The 19,459-nt window shown below is 43.8% G+C and overlaps 1 protein-coding gene across 1 annotated transcript; it reads left to right on the top strand.

Annotated features, from left to right (window-relative positions):
* The first annotated feature begins 14,596 nt into the window (after nt 1–14,596).
* LOC143603820 (uncharacterized) lies at nt 14,597–15,415 on the top strand. Its single transcript, XM_077080509.1, has one exon. The coding sequence runs from the start codon at nt 14,597–14,599 to the stop codon at nt 15,413–15,415; it is 819 nt and encodes a 272-aa protein (XP_076936624.1).
* The last annotated feature ends 4,044 nt before the right edge of the window (nt 15,416–19,459 follow it).

Raw genomic sequence — 19,459 nt, 5'->3', positions numbered from 1 at the left:
AATTACGAGCGGAAAGCGTGAAGAAAAAGATGAAGATACCTCAGGCAACGCTTCTCGAAGCAGCCATTGGAGGGTAGCTTGACTTTCTTTGTAAGCACGTTCGGCTCCGCTTTTATCAAGGTTGGCAAGTTGAACTTCCTTGGCGGCAGCTTCTTCGACGCTTTTGAGTTTCCTTTCAGTACGGTCAAGCATCCCCCTCTGGTCAAGGATCTCCTGCAGCTTCTTGGCATCTTCCATTGCCAAGGCGTCATGAGCATGCTGAAGAGCCTTTAATTTGCATTTAAGCTGCTCATTCTCTTCGCGAAGTGGCTCAGCAACAGCTTCAGCCTTGGCAGCCCTCTCAGTTGAGTTTCGCGCAGTCTCCTTGGCCAGCCGAAGCTGTTCATTCACAGCTTGGGCAGCCTTGGAGCGGGCCTCGAGTCGCGCCTGGACTTCAACCTCGAGGGCCTTGAATGCCTTCTCCTTCTCGGCTGCGGCAGCGGCCAACTGCCGGTTCTCCTCCCGAAGAGCCCGCGCTTCAGATACATCTTTGGCGCGAGCTGCTTTTAACTTGTCGTTTTCACGACAAAGCAGCTCGACGCGGGGCTGCGTTCGGGCCTGGAGAACCCGAAGCTCATTGGTTAGCCTACCCTCTTGGTAGCTAGCCATGGCTTCCCCCAACGCACCATGAGGAGCAGCGTGGCGAGCCCAATCCACGCACTCCACAGGGGTGCGAAGGGTTGTTCCTCGGCGTATGTTCCATCTTGGAACATACACTTCATTGGAATCCGACACTGCAAAAGAAACAAAGGCAGTTAGGAAAAGATGACAAAAATATACAAAGAAAAAAGAACCCTACGTACCTGTAGGGTCAATAACAGGCCGATAGCCGCCAAACCCATCACCTGAACCTAAAGGAAATCCATCCAACAGGTCAGGCAGACGGGAAGGTGGCGTAGATCGGCGGGAAGCCCGGCGCGTACCTGATGGTCCGGCCGCCGGTGCCGGTGGCGCAGGTATAGTGGCAGCCGCCGTGGTAGCCATTGTTGGCGCCGTCTCCTCAGCAACAGTAACCGCCGGCTCCGTGAAAGATGCTGTAAAAATTGCACTCACGGCCGGCGGAGACACCTTCTCAGCTGGAACAGCCTCAGGAAGGCTGGAACCAGCGGAAGCAAGCGTAGACGCCTGGGTCGACGCCTCGGGAAGGCTGACCGAGCCTACCGTCATTGGCGGGGGAATACTTACTCCAACTCCACCCTGGAATGTGTCAACATCCACACCTGCACAAGCAAAAGTGTTAGAAAAATTTATTTGAAACAACAAATCTAGACAAGAATTATGGGGGTACTTACGGGGTTTCTTGAGCTTGAACGCACGGACGAGCGGGGGCGAACCCGATGGAGCCGGCCTCTTAACACCGGTAACCGTCGTCGTCGCTGCCTCCCCGGAGGTAACACCTGCAGCCTCCGGAGCGGTGGTCTCCTCACCACCGGGCTTCCCCGCCACCTCTGCATTATCTGACTCCGAGTCAGATAGGACTACCGAGTCGGCCGTAGAGGCCACCTTCTCCTTGCCTCTCCCGACGGCAGCCTTTTTCTTCCGCACCAGTGGAGGACCTTCTGCGGATTCCTCAGAAGAAGAAATGTCATGAACTCCAGCAGCAGGCACAGCATTGAGAGGTTCAGGGTAGAAGATAGGCTTACCTGGCCGTCGGTGGCTCAGGATCTCTTGGCCTGGCGGGTAAACCTCCACGAACCGACCCGCAGTCTGCTCTAAGATGGGCAACTCGTTCTCGTCCAGAGCACGAGTACCCATCCGCGCAGGACCATCTTCCTCCCGCGGATTCAGGAGCGACTGAAGATCGTTACCCTCTGAAATCAACAAGAAAGTTAGAAAAAATCGTAGTCAGCAAAAAAGAAACAAGACATACCATAAGGGGTAGAGTTCGAACCATATTCAAGGACGATCGGAACCTTATCCGCATTCGCCGCCTTCCACACCCGGCTCATCCCCAGCATCACCATCGCCGACTCCGGAAAACGGAAAACCGGGGACTGGACCCGGGATATCTTCGCGAACCATTCCGCCTCCTCGTAGTTGATGGCGGGAAGGTTCGGAAGCGGCTGGCCATTCTTGAACTTCATGGCAATGGGGATGGCTCGAGCGGATATAAAGAAGAACTCTCTTCTCCATGAGCGAAGACTCCGCTCGGTGGTACAAATCTTTAAACCCTTGATACGGGTTGTAAGAGTGTACCACCCTTGGATGCACCTCCAAGTATAGAAGGTCATCAGGCGGTCAACAAGAGGCTCAAGGCCCAGTATCCGGCACACCCACTCAAAGTGCCGGACCTTGGCAATGGCCATGGGGTGCACCTCTGTCAGGTGCACACCGTGCCTCTCTAGGACACGGTACACAAACTTTGTCAACGGAAACCTAAGGTTCCCGTAGACAAAGAATGCAGCATAAACCCCGATTTTGCCACTAGGGGCATCGTACACAGTATGGTGGGGCTCAGGAAACTCAGGCTCGAGAGACTCGAGCATGAACTTCCTGACGATATACTGGTACAGCTCGACAGGAAGATAACACTGGCATTCGCCAGCAGTCTTCTGATCATCAGCATCGTGAGAAGACATGGTGGAAGAAAGAAGAGATTTCAGAGCAATGCTTTACTGAAAAAGAGAAATTCGCCGGAAATTACTGGAGAAGAAGAGATGAAAGTGGAAAGTGTGAATTGCAAATAACCTTCTCCCCCTTTATATAGCAATCGCAATTAATGCGATGAATTTAATACGGAAGAGAGAGAAATCAAAGGTGCAATGAAACTATGACGCGTGGCAAAAGCGAACTGGCAACAGCTGTCAAAAAGGACGTGTCAGAGATTTCGCGGCTACGCGCCCGAAATCCCGTGCCCACGCGCCTGAAAAAGCAACTGGAATGACCACATAATGTCATGTCGCCATAACTTCTGGCACGTCCTGACACAGTCAGAAGAAACCGTCGCACGACGTTTGAGGTATTGGGTTGTTATCCATCCAACTCTTCAAATTTCAAAATTTAAAAAATTTGAAGACCAAGGTTCAAAAAAGTAAGCGGGAAAATATCCCTTACCTTGGCAAACAAGTAACCATAAGCCGGGTGTGGGTACAGTGTAAAGGCAAAACCCTTCACATACCTAACACCCGCAGGGAATTGAAGCCAAAATATTTGGCAACCAAGTAACCATAAGACGGGTGCGGGTACAGTGTAAAGGCAAAACCCTTCACATACCTAGCACCCGCAGGGAATGGACGCCAGGAATACCTTGGAAGTAAAGTAACCGTAAGACGGACGCAGGTACAGTGTAAAGGCAAAACCCTTCACATACCTAGCACCCGCTGAGAATTGAAACCAGGAAGGATCTTCTGGGCAATGCTTGTGAAAACGGAAGTAATATCCCCGCATTGCGGGAACATCGAGTACTACGTTGTTCGAGGCTCCAAGATGGAATTGGTGGTTTAAACATAATTGATCACTATGTTCAAAAACTACCAGAACCACAGGGAGAATCCGCACAACTAAGACTCAATGCTCCTGACTTGCGAGGAGGTTACAGACCTACCCGCATCATACCCAAAGACCAAGCAGGAAACTCGGGAATTTCTGCAAGTGACAAGGACTTCCGCGGGAAGAACCCCCATGGAAAACCTTACAAAAACCCCTTTTCAAAACCCTTTGCTTAAGTCCAAAAATTCACCTCACTTTATTAGACATTCGTGAGAAGAACATTGGACTGGGGGGACTTGAAGAGGTAGGTCCCAGCAGGGCTCAGTTGGTCCCGCATGACTCACCTTGAACAGGGATGTCTGCGCAAAGACCATCTACTCCCGCAGGACCCACCATGCTCAGAGAAGCCTACGCGCAGTACGCAGGCTGCATACGCAGGGAAAAGCCTCCCAATGGTAAAGTAACCCGCCTGTTCCCGCAGTTGCGGATACAAGCCATCAGGGAAGGCTACCCGCACAGCATAGCTACACGCATAAGGCTTAACACTTACAAATATTCAGTGTCACCTGAAAGAATGAGCAAAGGCGGGAGGGGGAAAACTCCCGCCAAAACGGGCCAGTCCGTATGATGGAGGATCTTTTGCGTGATACCTGACGAGGTAAAGACAAAAGATCTGACCAAGAATGCGACAGCTCATTGACAGCAGCGTGGCAGACAGCACGCCACAGCACTGTGACCAATAGCCGCCGCCTGCCCAACTCCTGCCAGACCACGTGCCTAGCCTGCAGTTGGTAGAAGACGAAGAGTGCACGGCACGCCTGCTCTGTGTCAGCCGCTACCTATCCACCACTCACAGGTAGGGCACGTGCATAGGTTACAGTTGGTAGCGTGTTGGGCCGGCTAAACCCCTTGGAAACCCACCTTCGGCTATAAAAGACAGCAAATGGTATTATCATTTCATCATCTACTATCTCGTATAACTTACTTGATAACTGCTCTAATAGTATTCATATACTTTTATATTCAAAGAGCAATATAGACTGATTCTCACGCCGGAGGGTGGTCACAAGGAGGAACCCCCCCCTTCTCAGTGACGAGCTTACGGTGTCTGTTTTGCAGGTTCCCTGAAGTACAACTTACTCTGCTGGACCTAACCTTCGTGGGAAACATTACTTAGCCCCCAGATTACCTATAATCTGCCCGGGGTCACTTAGTGTTTCTTCATGTGTATTGACACGAATCTTGACTAGTTGCACACGGCTTTACCCAAATTCATGGTCTAGTTTACTCGCATACTTTTTGTCTAATTGTCAAAGCATCAAAAGTACGTGTTGTGCCTTTAGTTATTATCATTAAATGGAGACTTCAGAAGCTAGACATTAAAAACGTATTTATGCATGGTCAGTTACATGAAACAACTTATATTAAGCAGCCACTAAGGTATATAGATCCTAAACTTCGTCAGCCTATATGTAGTCTAAACAAGGTGTTATATGGTAAAAAAGCACCACGAACTTGTTTCCAATATCCGAGTCTCTCTCTTACATGAAATGATATCGTTGTTTATGTTTAAATGTGTTTCATGCAATATGTATTTTTTGATCTATTTTGAAATTGAGTACTTTGTCATTTTCTTTTCATAGATGTAAATTGTAGTCACGACCCTGGGTTGGTGTCTTGATGGCAGGTGACAGAGACAAAGTAACACAAAAATTCCGAGTTCAAATTCTAGAAAGCAAAATAAATTGTCTCTCAAAAAAAAAAGAAAAAAATTGTCCGGACTCTGATATTACTAAAGAAAATTAAGGATAATCTACAAGATATAATATATAAAGAAAACAAAGTGAGATAAAATGATGAATGGACCCAGTTTCAAAGCTGTTTTGTTTCTTACGATTTGATCCGATGGAAAAGCCATAGATCATGCGTGGGTCACGTGTAAACCCAATGAAACGTTCTATTGTTAGTTCGTAGTTTGACACTATGACACCAATCTGATGGGTGATGGACTATAATGGCACCACTACCATCCAACAACCACACATCATGCACCATGATCATTGATCAACATATCTTATAATAATAATAATAATAATAATAATAATAATAATAATAATAATAATAATAATAATAATAATAATAATAATATATATCATATCATGTCATGTATTATGCACAAGGAGTATAAAGACAAAGGGCCCATGATAACCAAAATGTCAAGCCTTTTCAATTAAACGAATAAATTCTTGAATAATGTGACCTCTTTGATCCCCACCATCCACCACCATTTACGGTTGTCAATCGTTTCTTGTTACCAATATTCACTTTCACTTTTAGCCTAATCAATATATATGTGTGTGCAATGTATGTATATTCGCCAACTTTTTGGCCTATTTGATTAAGACTAAATTGTTCTAGGTGGTTGTGTTCATTTTGGTACTCATTAGACAACTTTAGTTATTCTTTTTAAAAGATTGGGTAGAACTTAGTTTTAGTGAAGATGGATTTGTTGATAAATTAAAATAGAATACTTAAAAGTAAGAAAAAAAAAACTTATGTTTAAGTGGTTAGTGAATAAGAGCTTTAGAAATTTCTAGCTGATCTATGAGTGCAGGTATACTAAAACAACTACCAAATATGGGTTAATTAGTGTGCAAAGCTTTGTACATTTATGATAGTGGATCGATAATTCAAATTTGTGGCTCGTTTATAGACTGACGGGAATGTGAAATACGATAAAAAAAATTCATCATTGTCTCAATGATCGCTTTATCATGACTTAAGTGAACTTGATGATCTTCAAGTTCACATCATATCATTTTGGATAAACTAAATTGCGGGAACGACTAAACGACGATTGGTGAAAATGTCCTTCATTTTGTCACACCTATGTTATCTTGATTTTTTGCCAATACAATAGGACAATTTCAATTTTAATTTGGCTAAAAGATTATGTTTAGTAGTCTTTTAACAGTCATTAAAAGGTCATCTCTTAATGATTTATAGTCTCTTAATGATTAAGAGGTATCCTACGTCTTATCCATTCGGACTTAACAATACCTTCTAACTATTAAGATACTATGAACCATTAAAAGATAGTCTTTTAATAACTGTTAAGAGACTACTAAACAATCAGGACCTTTTCTAATAAATAAATCTTTTAAATCTACGCATCATCTTTTGTTCATTACAAAAAAGAAGCGCTAATTATTTCACATTAATGTGCAAGAGCATGACTGATTTATTTATTAAAGGATCTTAAAGGGTTATGTTTTATAATTATTATATAGGAGTAGTAAAGAGAAAAACATTATACTTTGAATATAATATTGGGAAAACACAGATACAGAGAAAAAGGTAAAATAATATTATCAGTCGGCTCTTGGAAAAAGTGGCAGCGAATAAGCTAAGGTTTGACATCTGCAAATGCAACCACCCATGAATATGATAAAGAAAGAAAAAGGGGTGGCCACGTGGAGCCATGACCCTCTGGGTGGGACCTGGTGTTACTGTACGTGTTTGACTTGTTGACCCCACTTCCAGCGTTTCAAACAAGCCAACTCCGTACACAAACACCTTTGGTTACCCTTTACCCAACACCTCCACTTTTATTTCACTTTTTTTTCATTTTTTTTATTTATATATTGTGTCAAACAAATATCATGTATAAACTATAAACGAGAAATGATGATTTTATTTAACGGTTAATAAATAGAGAATTGACTAAGTATTCCGCATGAGGTAATCCAATGACAAAAACTTATCGTCAGCTGGTCAAACCTAGCTGTACAGAACCCTTAAGCGCCTGTAAGTTATCTTCGGTTACAGAGAAAACTCACCCGCACAAAGGCCGGTAATGGTAAAATTTAGATGCCCTCATAATCGAATTAGAGACCATAGTTATTTATATAATTAATTTCTTCAATAGAATATATAAACACTAGAGTGTTATAAAAAGCTAACTCGAATGAACTAACTCAATATCAAACAAGTATAAATATGATTTTACAATATGAAACATACGTACTGTTTTAACCATTCACAATGAATCTATTATCACCCATATATTATACAACTGAATAATAATAATATATCAACCAAAACATCAAATATAAGAAGGAAAAATAAGTTCACTTTCTCATAAACATATAGATTCATGATACTGATTTAATATTGATTTTTTGGTTGGTTCTATGATACACTATATAGTGCCATTAGATACTCGTATTAGGTTTAAAGTGTTCGTTCATTATGCTCATACCATGTGTTTAGCTAGTGATGTACTACATTTGGATCAAAATAATGTCATTTAACTAAACTTATTTTTTTAGAATTACATTTCTTCAACGGTTGGTGTCGAAAACCATACCCAATATTAAGTTATAGGTTTGATAAAATGTTAAAATCGATTTTACAGTTTAGACTGATTTTACACACACCTACTAGACATATCTGAGGTATGCGTGACATATATTTCACAATTCATCTATTTTGGTGTATCTGTTGTATTACTTCGTTGTTAATATTTTACAACACAAAATAATTTTGAAAGGATAACGTTTGAGCTCATGACTGAGTGATTACGACCCAACATCAGACTCAGGATGTCGTACTAAGTTACTGACACACTAAGAATTTGTGGTCATAAGCTAGCGACTTTCAAACTGGTAAGAAGGAGTCGAGAAAAAGGCTTTATCCTTGGCTTGAAGTTAACTTAGACATTGTCGAAACAAGTATCTAACATGGATGTCTTGCAAGCCTACCGGAAACGATACCTTTTCTTAGAATTGCTAGTATATCATATCAACTATAGAAATCACTGGCGAAGTATAGTGAGGGCCCGGAGGGGCCCGGGCCCCCCTGTGTTTTCGTGTAATAGTGTAAATTTACTCGTTTTTCATCCGAAATTTGTTATACGTAGTGTAAATTAAGCTGTTTTCGACCGAAAATTTAGGCCCGGACCCCTTTTTTTTTGCGCGGTAGTGTACATTTACCCGTTTTTCATCCGAAATTTGTTATACGTAGTGTAAATTAAGCCGTTTTCGACCGAAAATTTATGCCGGACCCCCTTTTTTTGCGCATTAGTGTAAATTTACCCGTTTTTCATCTGAAATTTGTTATACGTAGTGTAAATTAAGTCGTTTTCGACCGAAAATCTAAGCCTGGACCCCCTTTTTTTGCGCGGTAGTTTAAATTTACCCGTTTTCACCCGAAATTTGTTATACTTAGTGTAAATTAAGCCGTTTTCGGCCGAAAATTTGAGCCCGGCCCCCGCGCTTATAATTTTTTAAAATACATTTTGAGTCTGCCCCCGGTGTCATAGTCCAAGCTTCGCCATTGATAGAAATCTTCTATGTGTATCCACATGTAAGACTAAATAATAAGCGCTTGCTAGCTATCCTGAAAAAGTAGTCGTTCAATATATGAATAATTTTGAATGAGAATTATGTATGTCCTATTATATATAGCAAAAACATGACATACATACTATAAATTTTCTATTTATATATTTTAAAATATGTGAGATATATGTGCATACATAAATCCAGATGATACACAAAAAATTACAATATGCAGAATTGTTACATGCGGAAATCCAAAGATGCATCAAGGGATTAAACATACACACAAAGATTGTAGATTTGCAAAATGTTATCATGCATGTGATCGTTATGGGCTATAATAACAACGTACTTATAAAGAGCATTATGTCAAGAGCATTATGTCAATACGTAAAGATGTTAGGGTATCTCTTGATGGAAAAATAAAATCTTGTCAACCGTAAAGATGTTAGGGTTATCTCTTGATGGAAAAATAAAATCTTGCCAGCAAAAACAAAATAATATATAACTTGTTAGCTCTCTGTCTAAAGGCATGCCTTTGCTTCAAAATAACAATTTGCACCTAATGGGGTACCCTCCCACAGATTGAGGTTATTTTATTGTTCACACATTTTTATATATTATTAAATTGAATCAAATCAAACAAACTAGATAAGTGTGATTAGGTGTAACCTATATATTCATTAGAAAGTGACAAAAGGCTAGAACCAAAACAAATGAAATGCCAAAATTTGTAGGATTACAATGCTAACTCAAATAATAGAACTCGATCACATCATCAATAGAGAAATCCAAAAGGAAATACTTTTCAAACACCAATCAAGGCCTTTAGGACCAAAACATCAAAACCAATACTAAGAACAGCTCATTAAAAAAACCAAAAGACAACACAACATCCTGCAATTACTTCAACTAAACATAAAAACAAGACAAGACAACACTAATTTAACATTGCCATGCCCACTTCAAACTATGCTATAGGGGATTTCCTGTACCTACATTATTCAACATTAGTAAAAAAATAAAAGTCTAGGCACACACACCCATACACCTATATATTGTTAAATATGGAAGTGATTTAAGTTAAGAATCATGTAACCATGTAATGTCTCTCTTTCATTTTGCCACCGTATGTTTTTGGTTTGGACCGAATGAACATAGAACCGTGGCTGGTCAGACTCAGAACCCCGTGAAGAGTTTCTTCAAAGAAATAAAAATAGAGAACACTCTTCATGTATTATGTTTGTGATTTATTATACATAAAATCATAAAGGTGTTTTAAGTGATCAAACTATAGTAACTAAATCATAACCAAAAAATATATATATAAAATGATATGCTAAGAAAATCTAATATATGACCTTATAGTCTTAAAGTTTAGATGTTTGTAACATGTAGCTTGGAGTGAAAAATATCAAAACGCGTGGAAAATAACTCTTTGGTTAAGAGCTCAACAATCTGATAAGCAGTCGAAAAATACTGAACTCTCATATTCTGTGGTAGAACTGTATCTCGTATGAAACACATGTGAATCTCAACGTATTTCTTACGCTGACAAAGCACCGAATTAATCACAAAATATGTAGCATCAATGTTGTCACACCAGAATGTTGATGGACTACAAAGAGGAATACGTGCTCATGTAAAAGATATAATTCATTGAATCTTTAGTAATAGTGAGTGCAAGAGCACGACACTTGTACCAAAACTAGTGTAGAGGTAGGGTATGAAACCCACCAGTTGGCAAAAGGTCATGATGCCCACCAACTTCTATCAACCACCACGACCGCATGAATGGAGAATATTATCGGTGGAAAACCTGACAAGGTGGTTGGTCACACTCTCTCTCCTCTGGCTATAAATACCAGTAAACCTCCAAATGGTGAAGGATATATACTTTCTCCTACTATCACTATAAAATTATACTACTTCGTACTATCAAGTACTGATTCTCACGCCGGAGGGTGGTTACGAGAGAATCCCCCCCATTCCTCGTACTCTCGTAACGAGCTCACGGTGTTTCTGTTTTGCAGGTTACACTTGTCTGCGCCAAGAAGGTTTTATAACCCCTCGTGTAGAATACTTAACCATTACCCTCGGACTAACGTGTTAGACCTTGAGGGGTGGATTCGTGTTTCTTCATTGGCACAATTTGGGCATATAGCTAGAATAGTAACTCACTCTGTTCTTGACTCAGATGAGTGGCAAGACTACACCAGAGGAGGTTCGCCAAAAAGCCAACCTAGAAGGAAACATTGAAAATCTGGACGTAGAGGATACAGGCGGAGGTCTTCTAAACACCTCCACCGTTCACCCTACCGTCACGGATAAACAAAAAGCGAAGACACGCTCCAAAGCAACCGTGCCGCCAGACATCATGGCGTGGCTCGAAGCAGAACAACAAAAGCTAAGAGAGAAAGTACAAGAAAAAATGACGTCCGTTGTGAAACCTAGATCACTGTTTGATACAGCTTCTAGTAGCAGCGAAGAAGAGGAATCTGAAGAAAACTCAACACCGGCTCGTGCGAAAACGCCTTTCGCCAAAACATCTCCTGCTAAGCAAAACAGCAAGGCATGAGACAAGTCACAGCGGTCAAATCTAAAGGCAGACTCACGCGTAGATGACCCGGACTATGAAGAGAGCTGGAAAGGGCCAGACGCCAAAAAATTGGTAAAATATCATCCAGAAGCGGCCGTTGATTTTTCCAAACCATACCGGCCAACAACATCGGCGGGAAATCAAAGTTTGTAGCAAGAATAGCCGAAGCAGAGCTACCAGAAAATCCCAAAATTCCGCCAACGGTGGGCCAGTATGATGGTACCTCAGATCCAGACGATCACTTGCAAACCTTCACGACTGCGGGATTAGTATCAGGGTGGACCATGCCGTTATGGTGCCACATCTTCACACTAACCCTAGTGGGAGCCGCTAGAGCATGGTTTGAAAGGTTGCCAGGTGGCCAAATTACAAGCTGGGAAGACCTGACAAAAAAGTTCACTCTACAGTTTAGCCAGCAACGCGACACATCAGTGACCCAGCGGACATTTTGAATGTCGTTAGAAAAGATAACGAAACGCTGGAAGATTTCATCACAAGATTTAACCAAGAAGGCCTGAACATCGGCGGCGTAAGTGAAGAACTTTTGCCGGCAGCCTTTCGCCAAAACGTAAAGTGTGACGATCTTATACGTAACCTTACGGGCAGAGATGGCATGCCGCAGCGATGGGACGATGTTATGACCGCGGCCAAAAGATACACGCGGATGGAAAAAAGCTTGGGAAAAGAACTGGCAAAAAATGATGCCAGAAACGACATCAACAGGGCCCGCCAGGGCAAAAGAATGTCCTCCGTGTGGTCAAGGTTGAACAGCGACAGAGAGTCTACCTACGACCCATCCAAAACAAGACAGAAGGGTCAGTCGAGTACGCTCCAAACGAACACATCTAGGTGGACTCCACTGACAAAAAGTCCAGCCCATATAATGTACAACGAAGGGATCCAACTGAAAAAACCGGCACCAGTTAAACAGGGGCCGGTCACAGATATGAAAAGTTATTGCGACTTTCTTGAGCAACATGGCCATTCGAAAAACCAGTGTATCAACTTAAAAGACGTGATCGAAGAATGCGTCAAAAATGGCAAATTGGATCACCTTGTCAGAAACATACGAGGAAAGTACAGACGCCCACCCCCAAGAGATGGTGGAAAACCGGAAAAGAAGATCAAATATCCATATGCCAATATGATCTTAAACAATGTTCAAAACAAGAAAAGAAAAACAGATTGGCCGCCATGGAAAGAAGAACAAGTCATTTCCCCAATAGTAAGAGGAGGGGCGAACAAGAAAGCACCCTTAGTGATCACAGCCGTCTTCGGTAACTACAGGACGCCGCGTTTCTTTGTTGAAATAGGGGCAACGTCCAACATCATGTACCGCCAGTGTTTCGACTTGGTTGATGAAGAAGACAAACGTCGGTTGACAGCAGTTAACGCTCCAATCACAGGGTTCAACCAAAGTATTGCATCCCCGTTGGGGCAGCTAACATTCCCAGTCGAGCTAAGCGATGGGCTACATTCGCGAACGGAAGACGTCGACTTCCTAGTAATGGAGACCCCCCACCCGCAATATGATATAATCTTGGGAAGAGAGGTCATTGGTGATTTCAATGCTACCCCGTCAACAGCACATGGGATAGTAGGGGTACCAACCCCGACCGGGATAGCAATGATCCACGCCAACAAAGAGTGTAACATGGCGGAGAGAAAAATACCGCCACAAAAGACGCTTAAACTCGGTAAAACCAGAGAGGTAGAAAAATGGATACTCAACAAAAAATTCCCAGAGCAAAGCATAACCATTGGACCAACCATCTCCGAAGAAGCACGGGCGGCACTCAAAAGCCTGTTGGTCAAGAACATTGAAGTCTTCGCCTGGACTCCGGCAGATATGACGGGGGTCGCGAGAAGCAAAGCGGAACACGAGTTAAAGGTTAACCAAACCTTCGTTCCTGTAGTACAGAAGTGAAGGAAAATGGGACCAGAACAGGCAAAAGCATGTGATGAACAAGTTCAGCAATTGATTGATGCGGGTATAATCAGAGAAATCCAGTGCCAAACATGGGTAGCCAACCCAGTAATGGTACCCAAAGCAAATGGCCAATGGCGCATGTGTATAGACTTCAAAGATCTTAACAAAGCCTGTCCAAAAGATTGTTATCCACTGCCAGAGATCGACCTTAAAGTTGACGCGCTGGTACCCTTTCAGTTCAAATGCTTTTTAGACGCGTACAAAGGGTATCACCAGATCCACATGGCGGCAAAAGACCAAGACAAAACGGCGTTCAGAACGAACAAAGGAACATATTGTTACAAAATAATGCCATTTGGTCTCAAGAACGCCGGGATCTACTTACCAAAGGCTGATGGACAGAGAGTTCAAACCTCAGATTGGAAGAAATTTGGAAGTCTACATGGTGACTTGGTCATCAAAAGCAAGATGGAAGGAGCCATGTTAAGGATATCGAGGAGACCTTCGGAACTCTAAGGTCAATTAGCATGAAGCTTAACCCAGGAAAATGCTCATTCGGCATGGAGGAAGGAAAATTCCTGGGAGTAATCGTGACGAATGGTGGATTCAAAGCCAACCCAGAAAAATTGGAAGCCGTGCGGAAAATGCCGTCGCCAAAATCGGTCAAACAGGTGCAAACGCTTAACGGCCGATTAGTCGCATTGAATAGATTTTTATCTAGTCATGCGGAAAATCATTCCCGTTCGTCTCAACCCTGAGAAACTGCCTCAAGAAATCTCAATTCAAATGGACGGAAGAAGCAGAAACGACGTTCCAAGAAATTAAGTCACGCTTAGAAGAATTACCAACACTTACAGCCCCTAAAACTGGGGAACCGTTAATAGTGTACTTAGCAGCATCAGAAAGAACAGTCAGCGCAGTCTTGATGGTGGAGAGAAATGGCGTTCAAACGCCTATTTATTACATAAGCCGCACTCTGGCAGACGAAGAAACAAGATACTCCACCTTGGAAAAGTTAGTCTTATCCTTGGTCCAGACAGCGCGACGATTGAGAAGATACTTCCAAGGCCATCCGATTCATGTTCTCACCAACTTTCGCTTACAAAATGTGCTAAGCAAGCCAAAATTGTCTGGAAGGCTCGCAAAATGGGCAATATAATTGGGAGAACATGCCATCGAATACAAACCAAGACCAGCAATTAAGGGCCAGATTTTGGCTGACTTCATTACACAAATCCCTCAAGAAAAGGAGGAAGAATGCAAAAGAGAGATCGAAACCCCGTAGATCAAGCGAAAGATGAAGTCTGGAAGATGTTCACAGACGGAGCTTCCAACGATGAAGGCGCTGGAGCGGGCCAAAAGATAACCAACCCAGAAGGGCAACACTTCACATACGCATTACGCCTAGAATTCAAAAGCACAAACAATGAGGCGGAGTACGAAGCTTTGTTGGCAGGGTTGAGAATAGCTAAAAAGCTAGGGGCACGCCACTTGGAAGCACATGTGGATTCCATGTTAGTGGCAAATCAAATTGGAGGATCGTACGATGCAAAAGACGATAAGATGGCATCATACCTTGCGCAAGCTAAAACGCTAATGGCAACTTTTGCCACATGCAAGGTGAAACACATCAAGAGAAGTGAGAACAAACAGGCTTACGCCTTAAGCAAACTTGCAGCCGTTGGTTTTGAACATCTAGCAAAAGACGTCCGCATCGAAGTCCTAGCAACACCTTCAATAATGAACAAAGAAATTCTCGTTTGTTCAGAAGCAGAAAACAGTTGGATAACACCAATCATCAACTACCTCGCAAGAGGTATTCTGCCAGAAAAGAAAGCAGAAGCGCGGAAGATTCGCCGCAAGGCGTTGAATTACACAATCCAAGAAGACATTCTCTATAGGCGATCATACTTAGGGCCACTCCTCAAATGTGTGGACCCGCAAGCCGCAAATTATCTGCCAAGAGAAATTCATGAGGGAATATGTGGCGTACACGCAGGACCAAGGATGGTGGTGGCAAAAATCATGAATACAGGATATTATTGGCCGGGCATGCATGTTGACGCCGAGAAATAATTGAGAAAATGCAACGCTTGTCAACGCCACGCGCCAAACACCCTGTGCCCGAAAAATGCCATGATACCGGTAACAGCCTCTTGGCCATTCCAGAAATGGGCGATTGATATAACTGGACCATTTCCAGAGGCGCCAGGCCGGGTGAAATTTTTGATTGTGGCGATCGATTACTTCACAAAGTGGATCGAAGCAAAGCCGGTCGCACATCAACGCAACCAGCATCAAAAAGTTTATTTGGGAATTCATAATTTGTCGTTTTGGATTACCCATGAATTTGGTCAGTGACAATGGAACACAGTTTGCTGACCAACATATCCAAAAATGGTTAAAAGAGCTCAATGTCACACAGACATTCACCTCTGTTTCTCATCCGCAAGGGAATGGCGAAGTGGAACGCGCCAACAGAACAATCGTGGGCGGAATTAAGAAAAGGTTAGCAAACCACAAATCAGGATGGGTCGATCAGTTTCCTCACGTACTATGGGCCATAAGAACGCACAGAAACACAAGTAATGCAGAAACGTCGTTCAGCCTAACGTATGGTACTGAAGCAATGATCCCCGCCGAAGTCGGCGTTCCTTCTCCAAGAGTCACATTACAAAGTGACAACGATGTGGAAAGGCGGTTAGACATAATGCTTCTCGAAGAACGTCGAGAGTTGGCCGCAATACGAGAACAAAATTACAAGTGCCAGCTGCAAAAGTATTATAACACCAAAGTAAAGATAAGTGAGTTCAACGCCGGAGATTACGTTCTTCGCAACAACGAGGCATCAAGAGCGCATGCACAAGGCAAATTGGCTCCGTCTTGGGAAGGCCCATATCAAATTAACAAAGTGTTGGAAAAAGGCGCCTACACGCTAATGCATCTCGATGGCTCAGCGATTCGTAGAACATGGAACGCAGCACAATTGCGAAGGTGTTATATGTAAATTGATTCCAATTGTAAAAACAAGCCAAGGGTCGAATTTGAATGGAAACGATACTCCGCATTTCACAAAATAAGCATCCATTTCATTTATATACAAGAAATTACAAGCGAGCACTTATGCCCGCACACACAAAAAAAAGAAAAAAAATATATATCAAAAATACAAGCCAAGATGATATAGCCTAATCTACATCGTTGATACTCTTCCCAGAGTCAACGACAGCGCTATCTTCTTGACTACTAGCAGGAGCGGCGGAAGGCCCAGCTTGCGAAGGTTCAAGCAAATTCCTCAACAGCTGCACGCCATTTTCTTCCTTAGCATACTCAGTAACTTGCGAAAGAATAGGAAACGTAAGAGAATCATATTCCGTCTCGGCGGCAGTATACTCCTTATCCACATCAACGGCGTGAAGAGTGTAGGCCTCAAGCGGAAGGTTCTCAAGCAAATGCGTTAGGGCTTCCTGAAAACCAGCCTTGTGGCCAAGCTGTTGGGAAGCATTGACAAGGACTCCAACGCAACGCGTCAAATCATCATCGCTAATGATACATTGGGCAACCTACGTAAAAGATAAGTGTTAGTAGGATAAATAAAAAAAAGAAGAAAAGAGCATTAGGGGATACCTTGCGAATAGCATGCTTTAACAACCAATCGCGGTCAGCGGCGGCGGCAACAAGCTCAGAAGTCAAAACTTTAATGGCTTCTTCATTGGAAGCCAACGTGTCAGCCAGCTTGCCAGCATCCGCCTTCCTCAATGCAGCTTCCGCCTCCAACTCTTCAATACGCTTGCGGAATGCAACGTTTTCACTCTCGAGTCGGGTGGAAGCCTTCTTCGCAGCAAGAGCGCGACTGCGTGCGTCTGCAAGATCAGCATTGGACTTCTTACACGCAGTCTTAAACTCCTTATAACGGGCAGCGCGCTCGCGGGCAGACTCCGCAAGGTCAGCCTCGGGCTTCGCAAGTTTCGCCTCCACGACGCTTAACGCCTGGCGATGATCAGACGACTCCTTACCGGTTTTCCAGACGCCGGACTCAGCATCATTCACCATTTGTTCCATCTCTCTCATGCGAGCACCGGTATCAATCTTGTCCTCGTGAAGGGCACGGTTCTCGCACAACAACTCAGCAAAACAAGAGTAAGCCTGGACTTGGTGAAAAGCGGAGTCGGCGTACAAAGTACCCCGGGGCTGGATCTTGCGAGCAATATGCTCACCTGGAGGAACAGCATACTCCAAAAATTCGGAGCAAGTGGCAGGATCCTCAAATTAGCGCCACAGTTAACGTTCTAGCAAGGGCGGAAAACTTGGCTCGCCTCCATGGAGTCGCGGGGGTCCATATCCACGTCTAGAACGCCCCCACTCAAACATCCGCTAAAGCCGTCGCTGCTACTGCCTTGGAGTTCAAAAAATTTACCTTGTACCATCGCGCCAAGTTGAAAAGGGGGCAACAGCACAACCTCATCACCATCAAGAATAAAACCTTTGTCTGGTGAAGACTGTCTTGATTTCAAAAAATCAGCAACAGAAAGGCTTATTGATTCAAAACTAACCTTAGGTGATTCGTCCACAATCGCCTTCATCGGTTGAGCAGACAAAGCTGGTGGTGAGACAACTGGAATTGGCCCAGTTGACGCACGAACAGTCGTCACAATGGTTTCGGCCTCAGACGGGCCAACCACACCCGTCGTCATCGGCAAACTAGCAAACAGGGCCGCCAAAGATGAAGCAACGCCAGAGGTGGCGGGAGAAACAGTAGATGAAGAAATCGCCAGCACTCCTGAAGTAAACAAAAACGATTTTAGAAGCGACTTAAGTTCGATCAAAAGAAAGAGTTGTAAAAATCATACCTGACGATTTAACAAGATTACGCTTGACAAACCCGCCAAGACGAGGTTTCTTGAAGGTGCGGGGCATCTCTTCATCATCTTCATTAATCACAGGGGTGGGACCCAAATGGTGTGGAACAGTGAACGCCCCACCCAATGAAGAGGAGGAAGAGGAAGATGGACCGGTAGATACGAAATTCGTGTCCACAACGGTTCCAGAAGCTGCGGCTGCAGAAAATACATCAGTAGCCACCAAAATTGGAGTGGCAACCGCTTTAGACTGCGCAGACACAGCAACCACAGGCTGTGAAGCTGTTGGCGAGGAGAAGCCAACAGAAACCTGTGTGGAGATGGTTGGGGAAGACGCCATGCTGGCACTCAAACCGAGTGCTTCAAGCAATGATGCCGACGAAGGCGCCGTTTCCTCAAAAGGAACATTGGAGATCATGAAGACATCGTCATCATCATCCACGGCGTCTCTTACGACGGCGTCTATCGGAGACGCAACCGTCTCCCCAACACCGCGTTGTACGCCGCTACTACTGCACTTTGGAATGTGCACAACGTTAGATCTTCTACCCGAAAGAAAATGAGAGGTTAGCAAGATAACCGAATAGAAAGCAAAATGATAAAAACAATTGATCCTGCCACTCTGAAGGGCAACAGAGCTAGGAGGTGGCAACGGTCGCGATACATGTGATCGCCCCACAAGAAGAGGAAACACAAAGTTTCGAGCGGTCTGAGCAAGGATTGACTCCTCGTGGGGACCTAACTCCCTCCGCCCCAGCATTTTGACGCCCTCAGGCGCAGGCTGCAAGAGGAGCGTGCGGTCGTCCACCTCTGAAGGAAAAACAAGTTAAAACATCGCAAAAATAAATCACACTTCGAAGCGAAAGTAAAAGTGACGCTAACCTTGACCACCGTTAAGAATAGTGGGCACAAACGCCGCATCATCCCAAATGCGGCTCATGCTGAACAGCACCAACGCGCGCTACGAATAGTGACAGAGTGGAGAAAGGCAGGCCCGCAAAGTGTTGAACCAGTCGGAACCGGTATAAGGAGCCACTTTCGGCTCAGGAAGCTCTTTCACATCCGTAAAGAACATAGGATGTGGAACCACGCGCGCGGAAACGTAGAAGAACACACTCTTCCACTCATGCAAACTCGGTGGTGCATCTAAGGCGATAGCCTTGGCACCAGGGCGAGTATGCAAGTTGTACCACCCATGGGTAAAACGCCACCGGTAGAAAGCAGATAACCTGTCAGGCGTCTGAGTAATACCGAGGCAATG

This window comes from Bidens hawaiensis, unplaced genomic scaffold, assembly GCF_021521415.1.
Source record: "Bidens hawaiensis isolate Kalapana, Puna unplaced genomic scaffold, B.hawaiensis_p1.1 tig00062863_1, whole genome shotgun sequence".
NCBI lineage: Eukaryota > Viridiplantae > Streptophyta > Magnoliopsida > Asterales > Asteraceae > Bidens > Bidens hawaiensis.
The sequence above is the reverse complement of the archived record's forward strand: the minus strand, read 5'-3'. Positions and strand labels throughout refer to the sequence as shown.